Source organism: Simochromis diagramma, unplaced genomic scaffold, assembly GCF_900408965.1.
Source record: "Simochromis diagramma unplaced genomic scaffold, fSimDia1.1 OVJJ01000425.1, whole genome shotgun sequence".
In the NCBI taxonomy this organism is placed as follows: Eukaryota; Metazoa; Chordata; class Actinopteri; order Cichliformes; family Cichlidae; genus Simochromis; species Simochromis diagramma.
The window spans coordinates 1,119-15,599 of record NW_024387005.1 but is presented as its reverse complement, the minus strand read 5'-3'; the positions used below and the strand labels follow the sequence as shown (position 1 = coordinate 15,599).

At 42.5% G+C, this 14,481-nt stretch overlaps 1 protein-coding gene across 1 annotated transcript; it reads right to left on the bottom strand.

Moving 5' to 3' along the window:
• Positions 1-9,465: 9,465 nt before the first annotated feature.
• LOC120739272 (NACHT, LRR and PYD domains-containing protein 14-like) lies at positions 9,466-14,024 on the bottom strand. Its single transcript, XM_040040990.1, has 7 exons — positions 13,835-14,024; positions 13,503-13,751; positions 13,114-13,371; positions 11,192-11,494; positions 10,829-11,098; positions 10,624-10,707; positions 9,466-10,499 (listed from the first exon to the last, which is right to left on the bottom strand). Exons 3-7 carry the CDS (start codon positions 13,350-13,352, stop codon positions 10,433-10,435), a joined length of 963 nt encoding a protein of 320 aa, XP_039896924.1. The 5' UTR covers positions 13,353-13,371; positions 13,503-13,751; positions 13,835-14,024; the 3' UTR covers positions 9,466-10,432.
• Between the last annotated feature and the right edge of the window lie 457 nt (positions 14,025-14,481).

Sequence of the window (14,481 nt, the reverse complement as noted above, 5' to 3'; positions counted from 1 at the left end):
TGAAGGGACAACAGTATTAGCATTAGCGGTTAATGCTAATTCACATCAAAGTACCATTAGCTGCTAATGGCAGCTTACTTAGCATTAGCTAGTTACACTTTTCTAACACAAGGGAAAAGGGTATTAGCGTTAGCTATTCACATTGTTAAAAAGGAAGGGAAAACAATATTAGCATCAGTGGATAATGTTAATTCATTTCAAATTTGCATTAGCTGCTAACGGCGGCCTACTTAGCATTAGCTGCTGACATTGTTAATAAGCAAGGGAAAACGGTATTAGACGACTAATACTAATTCACCTCAAATTGGCATTAGCCGCTAACAGCAGCCTACTTAGCATTAGCTGCTAAGATTGTTAGAAAGCAAGGGGAAAAGGTGTCTGACGGTTCTCAGTCATCCAGGTCATCGTAGTCTAAGGAGTTTGGAAAGAAAAGCATCTGGACTTCTTTAGGTTGCTTGAAAGGGAAGGTATTATCATTAGCTGTTTTTTTCACCTTAAATTAGCATTAGCTGCTAACGGCAGCCTACTTAGCATTAGCTGCTCACATTGTTATAAAGAGAGGAAAAAAGGGGGTATAAACATTAGCTGCTAATGCTTATTCACCTCAAATTAGCTTTAGCCACTAATGACAGACTACTTATCGTTCGCTACTCACATTCATATAAAGCAAGGAAAACTGTCTTGTCATTAGTTACTAATGCTAATTCACCTCAAATTAGCAATAGAAGCTAACAATGCTAATCAGAGCTGTTAACCCTGCTAATCAGATGATAATATTCACATGACTCAACTCCTTAACTGTTTTTGGTTGTGTCAGACGAGCTGTTCAGTTACCATGGTTGCGTGAGCTCTGCTTTATGTTGTCGGTGTGTACAGTACTGTATAGATGCACAGTAACAACAATGACACCAAAAGAAGAAAAAAAAACAGCTGGCAGCAAAGGCAGGGAGGTGTCCTTTCCAGCTTAACAGAAGAGGAATATAAAGATAGTGAAGGTGACAGTGTGAATCAGTCATATTTCATTTAATACAGGGTGTACTGACAGATCCAGGATCAGTCCAGTCATCAGCAGTTTGATCCACATATGGATTGAAGTGTATTTGTGAAAATGTTGGACTGTTCCTTTATCAGTGTCTAACAGTATGTGTATGAGAGCCATGTAATGTCCATGTGTGCATGCTGAAAGAGACTGTGCTGGTCTGACCCCCCTCCTCCTTTCAGGGTGGAGCCTGCTGGAGTCCGATGGTTGACACCAGGTCTGAGGAAGTGTAAGTGTGTTTTTATTGTGATTCATTCACATCTCTGATGTGAGGAGTCATCATCAAAGTGTCAATCAATAAACAGATGATGGCTCAATAACTGCAGCTGGATTGTGTTTGTTCTCTCCATCAGATTCCTGTCAACTCACAATCGACACAAACACAGTTCACACAAAGCTCAGACTGTCTGACAACAACAGGAAGGTGACACGTGTGGAGGAGATTCAGTCATATCCTGATCATCCAGACAGATTTGATGTTTATCCTCAGTTTCTGTGTAGAAATGGTCTGACTGGTCGCTGTTACTGGGAAGTCGAGTGGAGAGGAAACATTTATATATCAGTGAGTTACAGACAAATCGGAAGAAAAGGAAACAGTGAAGACTGTTTGTTTGGACACAATGATCAGTCCTGGAGTTTGCACTGCGCTGGTGATGGTCCTCGTTGTGTCTGGCAAAATAAAAGATACACATCCATCTCCTCCTCCTCCTCCTCTGTCTCTAACAGAGCAGCAGTGTATGTGGACTGTCTTGCTGGCACTCTGTCCTTCTACAGAGTCTCCTCTGACACTCTGATCCACCTCCACACCTTCAACACCACATTCACTCAAACTCTTTATCCTGGATTTAGGTTCAATCCTGGTTCCTCAGTGACACTGTGTTGAGTCGGGTGTAAAGAGTGTCTCCTGTTAGAGAAACACTCTGACTGTTGAACAGGTAGTTCAGTCTGTACATGTCTGTCTCTTTCACTCAGAAACGCGTTTTCAGATTCATGGATATAATCAGTTGATGTTTTAAACTGTTCTTTTTTTCTTTCTTTTTTTTTTTTTTTGCCTGTCCCGTTTGGCTCTTTTGCCATCAGAATTATTGTCTAAAGGCAAAGAAAGATGCCCAACGGATTTACTTTACCAAATTGACCATCCCAGCCTTCCCAGCCTTTTCCACTCAGCGCTTCACAGTGAATACCAGTATGTTGTGTTTCTCTGAAGCTCAGTTCTCAACCAGCTCCTCTGCATTTTCATCCCATTAAGAAAGAGAAATCAAACATTTGGATTCATTTTAATGAGCTCAGACTTGTTTCCATCATGGCTGAATAAGTGGACATCCAATAGTACTCAGTGTATCAAATATTAAAGATATTTAGCATCTCTCATGTTTCTGTTATTCTATAAAAACAGCTGCTTTAAAAACCGATCCAATCAAAGAAACATGAACTTCCATATTGATCAGATCAATACGTACAGCTCTGATGTCACTAACATCTCCTTGAACTCTTCATTGATGGTGATTTGTGGTCCTCTGCTGGTGAGAAGATGAACTGCATGATGTCAGTTTAATGAGCACTGATGAGATGAAGTGTTTTTAAGTCTGCTTTTTCTAATTGTTCAGGGTCCTGCTCCAGGAAACAGCTTCAACAAACACTGGCTTTCAAAATAAGACCTCAGTCTGAGTTTTTAAAAAAGCTCTTACCTTGGAAGGAATTGACATTTAATATTCATGTTATCAGCCCATCAATGGGTGTTATTAGCAGTTATCAGCTTCATAGCTGTGGCTGAGATTGGCCCTCCTGCACCTGCTAGCAGGCTCAGTTAGTCATTATCACCAATTGGTTAGCCGGATCGCTGTTGGAGGGACGATGATGAATCCAGATCCAGTACAGACAGACTCCACTTCACACTGAGATGGGCGCATGGCAGCTAATGTTACACCCCTAAAAACGGGGAAAGAATCACGAGAGTGATTTTGACTTGCGTCTCTCATGCAGTTCTTTATTGCAATCAAAATGAACATAAATGTTTCACATTCTGTATTGCTTAATGTCACATGGTGGAAGGAAAAGATAAATAATGAACCAAAATGATAAAGTGCTTACTATACATATACCTGAACATGTTTCCTGACAAAATGGTTGACAATAGAAACGTTTCTAGCTCCTGCCGTTAGCTTAATGGACATTATACAGTACCAAACAGAGGCTCAAAACCACCTTGTCTCTGTGCACAAAACGACTGTGATATAATGCTTCTAGAGCTTACAAAACAATGAAGTGTTACCTATTAAATATCTTAACAATGTACAGATTGCCTATATATGAACTTTGAAACACTTTTACCTGAAAACAGTTGTGTCTGAGATTGTATGTGCAGTTTTTGTGTCTGAGCAGAGAGTGAGCTGGATGGTGTGAGTCCCTGATAATTCTCTCTGCTCTTTTTTGGCCGTGTTGTGTGCACAGAAGGTCCATGGAGGCAAGTTTTGTTCCCATAATCCTCTCCGCAGACTTTATGACTCTTTGCAGAGCCTTCCTCTCTGTCTGTGTAGTGTTTCCATACCAGACAGTGATGCCTGCGGTGAGGATGCTCTCTATCAGTCCTCTGTAGGCCTGGGTGAGAGGGCGGTGGTTTCTGGCTTTCCTGAGCAGCCGAATGAAATAAAGCCTTTGCTGGGCTTTTTTCACTGTTGTTGTGGTGTTGAGAGTCCAGCGCAGGTCTGATGAAACCTGCAGTCCCAGGAATCTGTGGCTGTTTGCAGTCTCCACATCTGTCCCTTTCACGATAAGAGGTTGCAGGGGAGGGAGTTCCTCCTCGAGTCCAGTATTAATTCCTTGGTCTTGCCATGTTGAGGATGAGGTCGCTTTTCACACCATAGACAAGAACATTGTCTACCCCCCCTTGATGAGCCCCAGGATGGTGGTGTCCTCAGTTTATTGGAGTTTTCCTGGGTGGAGACACAGTCATGGGTGTACAGGGTGAAGAGTTTGGGGCTGAGGCAGCAGCCCTGTGGAGATCCAGTGCTGACGGTGAGCTCAGCAGACACGTGTCCTCCCATTCTCACCACCTGTTGTCTGTCTGTCAAAAAGTCTGGAATCCAGTTATGGGTGGGTGTTGGGATGGTGAGGTATATCAGCTTGCCTGGGCGGATGGTGTTGAAAGCAGAGCTGTAGTCCAGGAAGAGCATCCTGATATATGTTCGGCTGCTTTCCAGGTGTTGCAGAGTGTGGTGCAGGGCTAATGCTGTTGCACCATCCACTGATCAATTGGGGCTGAATGCAAACTGGAAGGGGTCTATAGTTTCAGGGACAATGTGATTTGAGTCCCTCAAAGGAAGAATTCTGTATCTGTAAATGGATCATGGACTTTCTGACCAACAGACCCCTATTTGTTAGGTCAGGGCATAACAGCTCTACCACCATCACACTCACACTGGCACGCCACAGGGCTGTGTGCTGAGTTCGTTCCTCTATGAATGCAGACCTAGGTATTGATTCAACTCCATCATCAAGTCTGCAGATGACACCACGGTGACTGTCTCATCAGGGACAATGATGAGTCTGCTACAGGGAAGAGCTAAAGCACCTAGCTGTGTGGTGCTGACAGTAACCTGCTTCTGCAGCAGCAAACCAAACCAGCAAACCAAAGAGCTCATTGTGAACTTCAGGAGGGAGAAAACAAATACCCATGTCCCCATCTACATAAATGGCACAGCTGTTGAACGGGTCTCCAGGTCTTGGGGACCCACATCTCTGAGAATCTGACCTGGTCAACTAAGACCTCCAGCCTGACCATCAGCGCTTCTTTTTCTTCAGGACACTGAAGAAGAACCACCTGTCTACTGACATACTGGTTAACTTCTACCACTGTGTGATACAGAGCATCCTGACCAACTTTGCCGCAGTTTGGTATGGAAATTGCTATGTTGCTGACCACAAGGCACTGCAGCGGGTGGTGAAAAGACGTCACAGGGACTCCACTTCCTGCCATTGTGGATGTCCACAAGAAGAGATGTCTATGCCGAGCACACATCATTCTCAGGGACTCCTCTCATTCTGCCAATAAACCCCTCCAGCTCCTCCCCTCCAGTTATCTATTATAGTCTGCTCAGAGAGCTACGCTTACACTGCGTTAGATGTATTCATAGCACTCTGTAGATCTGTTTACCTCACACCTCTACATCTGTATATTTGTTCATAGTACATCTGTTTATCTGCCCATCTGTATAGCAGTATAGAACATCTGTATGCTATACAGATCATCTGTATATCTCTACATATGTATACACAGTACATCTGTACATTTGTCTGCAGTTCATCTGTATATTTGGTCTCTCTGTACATAAACTGTTTATAACTATTCCACCTTTTACACTACCCTTATCTGTATATATCAGTATATTGTGGACTAGAATATGTTTGAGATGCCTCTGAGGATGTTTAGTAAGAAAAAACATTACATCATAAATATTAAGGTGCTCTACTGGAGTGAAGCAACTGGAAAGCTGCACAAGCAGAAATGAACGTTCACTTTTCAGCAACTATTATAGTGGAGCCTGAAGCCTGAACCTACAGCGAGTGCAGCTCTGCAGCCAGATCTGTGAGCTGAACTAAGTGGCAGCAACATAAGCATTTTTTTCCCACAATTTTAAGCTGTTTTTTAGGAATCATATCATGAGATTGGTGTGACTGAGGAGGTGCGAGAATGTATCTGGAAAAAGAAATAAAATTGCCTAATACAGGGGTGGGGAACTCCAGGTCTCAAGCTCCAGTCTCCTGCAGGATTTAGATGTGTCCTTGATCCATTACAGCTGATTTAAATTGCTAAAATACCTTCTAATGGTGGGTGTGCATCCTGGTGGGCTGTCTGCAGCCCGGGACGGTGACACTACCCCTCAACAGGTCTTGAAGTTCACCAGAGGCCTATAAATAAACTAATCATTTGATTCAGGTCTGTTCACCAGGGTGAGATCTAAAACCTGCAGGACACCGGCCCATGAGGCCTGGAGTTCCCCACCCCTAGCCTAATACATCTAGGACACAATTTAAAGCTTTACAAACTTAATTACGATTATGTTGTCTGAGAACTAACACAGAGCAGAAAACGTACCTTGTGATTGAGCTAATTTTTTATTATTCCTCCACAGAGTGGACCAGCAGAGCTCAGAGGTTCCCAGTGGTCAGTCTGCCCAGCAGCATCAAACACAGCTGGACTCCATATTTATGGTCTGTACATGTACAACAACTATTTTTTACATCTATTCTGTTCACAGTCATCTCCATGCTGCTCTTTGTAGACCAGTGGATTGTCAGTGTGTCCAACATGGATCTAATGTTTGGCTCCATGATTTCACTCTGATTGGCTCATTCATAAAGTATTCTGTTCCAGCTGCTGGAGGACAACATCATCACTTTTGTGAAGAACGAGCTGAAGAAGATCCAGAAGGTTCAGAGTCCAGATTACCCAGAATGGGAGGATGATGAGCAGAGGAGCAGCAGCAGAGAGGCATTTGAAGATCACAGTGAACTTCCTGAGGAGAATGAAGCAGGAGGAGCTGCCTGACCGACTCTAGAGCAGTAAGAGGATTTTTGTAAAAAGATTTAACCCTTCTGTGTCATGGCACTTGGTCTTCGACCCAGTCTTTCGATCTTTCTGGACTTTACTGGGTTATTGAAATATCGTATGAGGCTAGTTTCATGGTTATGTTTACATCAAGCATCAAGTATGCTTTGGTGTAACAAATATTGAACAAGTTCGCACAATCACCTCTTTACAATGGACTATAATGTTTAAATGATTTGCCTGTGTGTAATAAACCATAACAGCACATTTCACATATCTGTAGTAAAAAAAATCTCTTTCTGAAAACACTGCACGTCTTTAATGTGCTGCTTGCTTGTGACTTCTTGATGTTGGTAAATACAATAAATGAAAAATACATGTACAACACATTATGCTTCTGCTGTGAGGTCCTTTTTTTTTGTTATTACTGATATATGACATTCCATTGGAAAGAGATGATTGTGAGAACTTGTTCATTATTTGTTCAATGAACAATTCAGCTGTTACACTTTTCAGTATCTGTTTGTATTTCGTGGAATCAACATTTGTGTGCGAGTACAGTTATTGCAAAAGTACCAAAAATAAATAAAGCCGACTCACAACTGTACAATAAAACTGTTACAGCCTCATTTTGTTTTTTCACTAATTGAAAACATTTTAATCACAATAATACAACCTGATGTGTAAATATTGGGATGACCACTAGATGGCTTCAGATCTCCATAAAATAAAAATCAGCAGAAACATGAGACGTGCTCGTTTCTACACAAATAAATAAAACAAAGCATTTTAATTACGACATGAAAAAGAAAATACTCTAAAGCAGTTGTTAACACTTACTACGCTGACCTATTATTGCTCTTGTATATTACAGATTAGTATGAAGCAATTGCGAGAGTTTTTACGGAGACCATAAAACTACATCTTCCTGATGATGACGACCATGACGACGATGTTAAAGATGATGGCGAGTGCTTCACCAGATCTCAAACTGCATGTGCTCCTTGAAGGCTGCTCTGATGATGATGATGACGACCATGATAATGATGACCAGGAGGATGATGATAATGATGATGGTGATGATGGCGAGTGCTTCACCAGATCTCAAACTGCGTGTGCTCCTTGAAGGCTGCTCTGTGCACGATGTTGTTGCTGAAGAGTGACTGTCAGTGAGTTACTGCAACCATACATAATATCTGGCTCTCTGAGGTCAGCTGATCAGTGCTTGTTGGCTGTCAAAGCTGTGGATCTCACTTCAATTAGACCCACAATCTGTGGTTCGAATGAATAATATACTGATGATGGGATTTCTATTTGTTATAAAGGGATAAAGCTTTATTACATTTAGTAAACGCATGTGAAGAGTGAAAGGATGGTATCAATATGTATCAATATGGATATATTAATAGGGTCATTTTATCCTCTTAACCCTTTAAAACCGGTTGGAGCGGGCACGCTCTGTTTTGCATAACTATTTTTAAATCTCTGTAGAACTGGAACCACATAAGCTAGCGCAATAACTTTTTGGGCATATGAAACCAGAGGAGTTCTACTTACATCTTATTCATTCAGCTTGTCTTAGGTCACGGTTTCCTTCCACATATAGCTTTGCAAAAATTGCATAAAAAGCACTTGCAGCAACAAAAACATAATATTCCAGAAACATGCTTTGCCGATCTGATCAGCTGTTCATAACACTTCCTACGTTGGAATAGACGTCAGCACGAACTATTGCATGTCCGAAATTGGAAGTGACGTCATTTCGCAGAAAATGTAGGTTTTTTTTACATATGGGCCTTGCTTTATAAGCCTATACTGGTGTTTTTAAAACTCATGTTTGACTTCATGCCTTTCTGAATAGTTTCTGGGATGCTTAGAACTCAAATTGCATGAGAAGCTCATCTGTAACCGAAAGGTTGCCGGTTCGATCCCCAGCTCTCACTGTCCTGGTTGTTGTGTCCTTGGGCAAGACACTTTACCCTACCGCATACTGGTGTTGGCCAGATGGCGCGTTATTGCAGCCTCGCTTCTGTCAGTCTGCCCCAGGGCAGCTGTGGCTACAACTGTGGTTTGCCTGCACCAGTGTGTGAATGTGAGAGTGAATGAATAGTGAAATTGTAATTGCAATCCATTATTATTTTGATGCACATGCTGTTTTTTTTTTTTGTTTCAAATTTGCATTGTACTATTTATTTTCTTTTTTCCTGCTGTATATAAAAATTGGTGTATCTCAAAAATAAAACTATGAAGACGCTCAAAAGAAATTTCCTGTTGTTGAAAACTATTTTGTGCAATTTTTTTGTATTTACAGTTTTGAGGGATAAACCTCTTACATTTCTCTAAATATAAATATATGTAAAAAAAAAAAACAACGATTTTTTTTTTTTGTAGTTTATTGCACTTTTTTGCAATTTATGTAGTTACTAGAGCAGGGCGACCAAAAGTATTTATCACGATATACATTTGAAAATTTGCAATAACGATATATATAACTGATGATATAATTGACACTAGACAAAATAATTTACAACTTTATTAGTGTAAAACAAAAAAAACCCAATGTATTTTCACTTAAACAAGCAGCTGTTTTTTTTAATGTGCATTAAAAGTTATATAATATATAATAATATAATAAAAATTTAACAGTGCAAATGCAAATTCCTCGCTGACAGTTTAACCAAAAGGCATTTCCAGTGGAAACTGGCCGACAGATCCTGAGCATAATCATGTATACTATCTACAAAACTTAAAAAGAGGTTATACACACACAATACGGTAATATTATGTTGAAGCACAGTACATATTACTCCGCGAGGCTCCGTCTACGATAGCCGTAATGCTCCGACAATCCATCAAGCGGTGCGGGTTCGTAGCTCAGCAAAGTCGTACTAAAACATTTGACAGATTTTCCAGCGCCGTGTACATAAAATCGATTCGATGTCAGTAAACACAACCAGAGTTCATACATAAGGCACACGGAAGTATAAGAACCTATAACCTATCTGGTTATAGGTTCCACTGGAAAGAGATGATTGTGAGAACTTGTTCATTATTTGTTCAATGAACAATTCAGCTGTTACACTTTTCAGTATCTGTTTGTATTTTGTGGAATCAACATTTGTGTGCGAGTACACAAAAATCAGTACAGTTATTGCAAAAGTACCAAAAATAAACAAAGCCGACTCACAACTGTACAATAAAACTGTTACAGCCTCATTTTGTTTTTTCAGTAATTGAAAACATTTTAATCACAATAATACAACCTGATGTGTAAATATTGGGATGACCACTAGATGGCTTCAGATCTCCATAAAATAAAAATCAGCAGAAACATGAGACGTGCTCATTTCTATTTCTATTATTGCTCTTGTATATTACAGATTAGTATGATGCAATTGCGAGAGTTTTTACTGAGACCATAAAACTACATCTCCCTGATGATGGCGATCATGACGACGATGTTAAAGATGATGGCGAGCGCTTCACCAGATCTCAAACTGCGTGTGTTCCTTGAAGGCTGCTCTGATGATGATGATGACGACCATGATGATAATGATGACCAGGAGGATGATGATGATGATGATGGTGATGATGGCGAGTGCTTCACCAGATCTCAAACTGCGTGTGTTCCTTGAAGGCTGCTCTGATGATGATGATGACGACCATGATGATGATGATGACCAGGAGGATGATGATGATGACGATGGTGATGATGGCGAGTGCTTCACCAGATCTCAAACTGCGTGTGTTCCTTGAAGGCTGCTCTGATGATGATGATGACGACCATGATGATGATGATGACCAGGAGGATGATGATGATGACGATGGTGATGATGGCGAGTGCTTCACCAGATCTCAAACTGCGTGTGCTCCTTGAAGGCTGCTCTGTGCACGATGTTGTTGCTGAAGAGTCTAGAAAGAGACCAAAGCAGAGAGAGCAGACGTCACTCACACAGAACAACATGAATCCACGTGAGCTCAGGCTGTGAATGATTCCTCTCAGAGTCTGAGAAGAAACTCCTTCATGTTGGCTCACCGCACACAGTGGATGGAGGGGTTGATGGAGAGCAGCTGCAGTAACACGTCGGTCGAAGCATCAGTGATCTGATTGTGACTCAGACTGTAACACAAACACAACATGTGGCTGTAACTGATCGCTGCACATTATATTACTGTAGTGTGTGTGAACAGGCTGATGGTTGTTGGTGCCTCCCACAGGAGGATCAGTGTGTGACACTCACTCTAGGACTTGGACTTTGTGCAGATGTGTGATGAGAGGGAGCAGCAGCTGGTCAGTGAGCTGACAGTGACTGAGGTCCAGCTCTGTCAGCCCTTCACACGAGTCCAGCATCTGGACCAAAGCCCCGCAGACCCTCTGATCCAGCGTGCTGTGACTGAGATCCAGCTCTCCACCCAGGGCTGTACACAGGGACACCGCCCGCCTCACTGCGTCCCTCTCACTGTTCACAGGAACCAGAGACAGCAGCTGGAGGAGGACAGCGTTACTGACTCTAAACAGGACAAACAGAGAAACTGTCAGGATGCATCAACACCAGCGTGAACAAGGTTCTCTCTGGTTCAGACTCTTCGGTGGTCTTTCCCACCTGAGGCGGACCCTGTGGAGGACAGGAAACAGCAGGTCCAGCACGCTGTCCTCCACCTCACAGTCTCGCAGGTCCAGCTGTGTGTCCCGGCTGCCCCGTGTCAGGATGGTGGAGACGGCCCTGCAGTCATCAGCAGTCAGACTCAGAGGCTCAGCCTGATCCTCCTCCGGTAGCTCCACACAGGAGGAGCAGGACAGATCCAAGCTGTGCTGCAGAGTCCTCAGCAGGCCTGACGCTGCCTCCTGCTGGACGTCACAGGCAGCACAGCAGTGGATGAACCTCAGCAGCTGGTTCCTGTCAACACTGGAAAGAAACGCATGGAGACAGAAAAAGTAAAATTATAGATGCTGCAGACAAACTGCTGGCTCCAATAAAATGTGTTGATCTTTAAAACTAAAGGATTTTAAGAACAGCATCTATGAACTAGCAGCAGACACATTATTGTAATTAGATGTTGGATTTATGCACAGCACTCATGTTATTAAGACAAAGTCACACTGAGCCCAGTTTCCCTGCTTGGGCTGATTGTGCAGGTGGATGTTAACAGATAACAGCTTTAAATGAATAAGGACTCAGTTCATCGGGTAACTCGTTGTTCATAATTTACTGCATTTATCAGATTAAAAGCATCATTTGTCAGCAGTGATGAAGAGTAAATGTCTCCTTTGTGTCCAGGAAGCCACAGAAACACAGCATGTAGCAGATTATTTTAATGGGTCCAGTTCAAATGTGTCTGCAGACAAACTTGTGATTTCCAGCCTTCAGCTTGTTGTTCGAGCAGCTGATAAAAGTAGCCCAGGAGGTGTAATGACAACACTTGATAATAACTATAATTAATATAATCTAAATTGTTAATTTGACCAATTTTAATTCACTAAGATTAAAATGACAATAACGCTGATGATACCATTTGGTAAAACCACAAATGAGACACAGAAATCAGAAGCAACAAGTCAGAGGCTGCAGTTTGGGAAACACTGAAGATCACCAGAAATGTTTGGGCCTCATTTGTAAACTTCACCAAACGATTTCCAATAATATATTTTTAAACAATTATCTGTATAATTAATGAGAAATTGCAAAGCTGACATTTGTAAACTTTGTAAATAATTCATGAATATTGTGTGACATCTAAAAACAGGACGGCTAATGCTAAGCTGCAGTGTGTTCAGCGATAAGTCGGCCCTTAAAAAAAAAATGAAACTTTTGATTAGTCTGAATTTCTTTGTTGTTTAGTAAAGTTTGTGTTGGATTAAAATACAACAAACGGCTCTCACTGTTGCCATGACAGCGGGCTAATGCTAAAGAAAAGCTTGTGTGAAACAGTCGGGGGCGGGGCATCTGTGATGAAACCCTCGATGATAAGCAGTGAAATAAACATCTGGTCATCATTAAAGAACACATACCATAGTGAGAACATGTTGTTTGTGTCATCAGAGTGTAATTATCGTCTCTTTCCAACTATGATATATAAGATAGGAAGCTTCACCACATTGTTGTTCGTACATGTCGCCACTATGAGCACCACTATCAGCGGCTCTGAATTCTTTTCCAGGAAAACTGAACTCAAAGCCGTCTTCAAACCAGCTTACTGTCTGTAAACATCACCATGAACCAGTTACTGTTGGATCCTGTTTCCTGTTCCGTGTTTGCTACGGTGACCCTGGGTTGTTAGACAGGCGCCCACTAATAAAATGTGTTATTGTTGCTGTTGTTGTTATTATTACTGCTCTACCTTTAAATGATGTTCACTCTGCCTGCTGTTTGAAACTTTCCTTGTAGTTTCTTGTTCGACTGTTCATGTAATCTGTTCCACACTAACAGTAAAATGTTAGCTTGTTTTTGAAGCATTATGTTACAATAAAGTGTGTTGTTCAGCAATCACACAGTGCAGCACAGAGGAACGAGCTCTAATATCGGACCTGAGACGAGAAACGCTGTGCAGCATGAGGAGGATGGACTCTACTCCCCCTGCTGGTATGGAGGTCCACAGCAGGTTCAGTCTGACTCCGTCTCCGTGTCTGAGGATGAAGATCAGAGCAGCACAGTCCACTGAGTCCAGCTGTCTGCAGCTCAGGCTGATCACATGACCGAGTGACCTCAGCAAACTGGGAACAGCGTGACTGTCGTGAGCTCTGTGGAGCTCTCTGATGGAGCTCATCACAAAGCTGGGACTGGGCCTGAAAACAAAGAGTTTATTTCCAACTTTGTTTAAAGGATCCATGAAGTGCTGATTGAAGATGAGACAGCATTTCAAATCCTCCTGATTAATCAGCAGAAACTGTGTAAAAGATCAAACCACATTCAGCACCTTGTAAACACAATCCTGTCCAGAAAGGGAAGCAGACGTGTGGTCTCCTCCTGTAAGAACAGGTTCTTCCTCAGGTCCACAGTGATGGTCTGAGCCGACGGCTGCTGCAGCAGATAGTGAAGCAGCTCCCAGCTCAGGCAGCAGGAGGTCAGGTCTCCACCAACCTTACTCAAGAAGGACAACGTCAAGTCCTTGTCCTGGGTTTCATGGAGGAGAGACAGAAGCTGCTGGAAGCTCTCTTCACTCAGTCTGCAGAGATCATCAATATAAAATAAGCTTTGAAGTAAAAATCGACATTTTATTTGTCCTGTGATGTTCAGAAAGACATTTACTTGACTGTCAGAGGACCATGATGGAGCAGCAGTGCAATGAGACCCTGAGCAGGGATGCAGGTCTCAGTCAGGTCTAACCGTCCGACTGTCCAGTATCTCAGCAGGGAAGCCAAACTACTGACGGCCCTCAACAATACTCTGTGTGATGGTCGGGCTTTCTTAGGCACAAGAGAAGCTCTTCAACAGCCAGCCGACGGGCCGCTCTGCCTCTTCTTACCCACTGAGACAGCAGCAAGGACATGTCGATGGAAAGCCTGAAGAACGAAGAGACGAAAGAGCAAGAAATGATGAACACCAAGAACTAAAGATTCACATTAAATGGTTGGTTAGAAGAGCAGGAGAGAGTCATGGTTTCACTTCCTGCCTCAGACTGTGTAGTTGTGTTGTGTGTCTGAAGAGCAGAGCGCCTCCTCTGGCAGACATCTTGCTGGGTGTGAGGATGAGATCCACTTTAGAGCCGCACAGTTTGAGAACTCTCCCCACAGACCTGCAGCTTTTCCTGTGTAACGCTCCTGTTAGCAGCAGCTGGAAGCCCAGCAGCTGCAGCAGAGACTCCAGCTGCTGGACCTCCTCTCTGGATCTTACAGACATGGATGTGCACACACTCTGGAAGAACTCTGGACCACAGCTGGAAAACAGTGAAGATG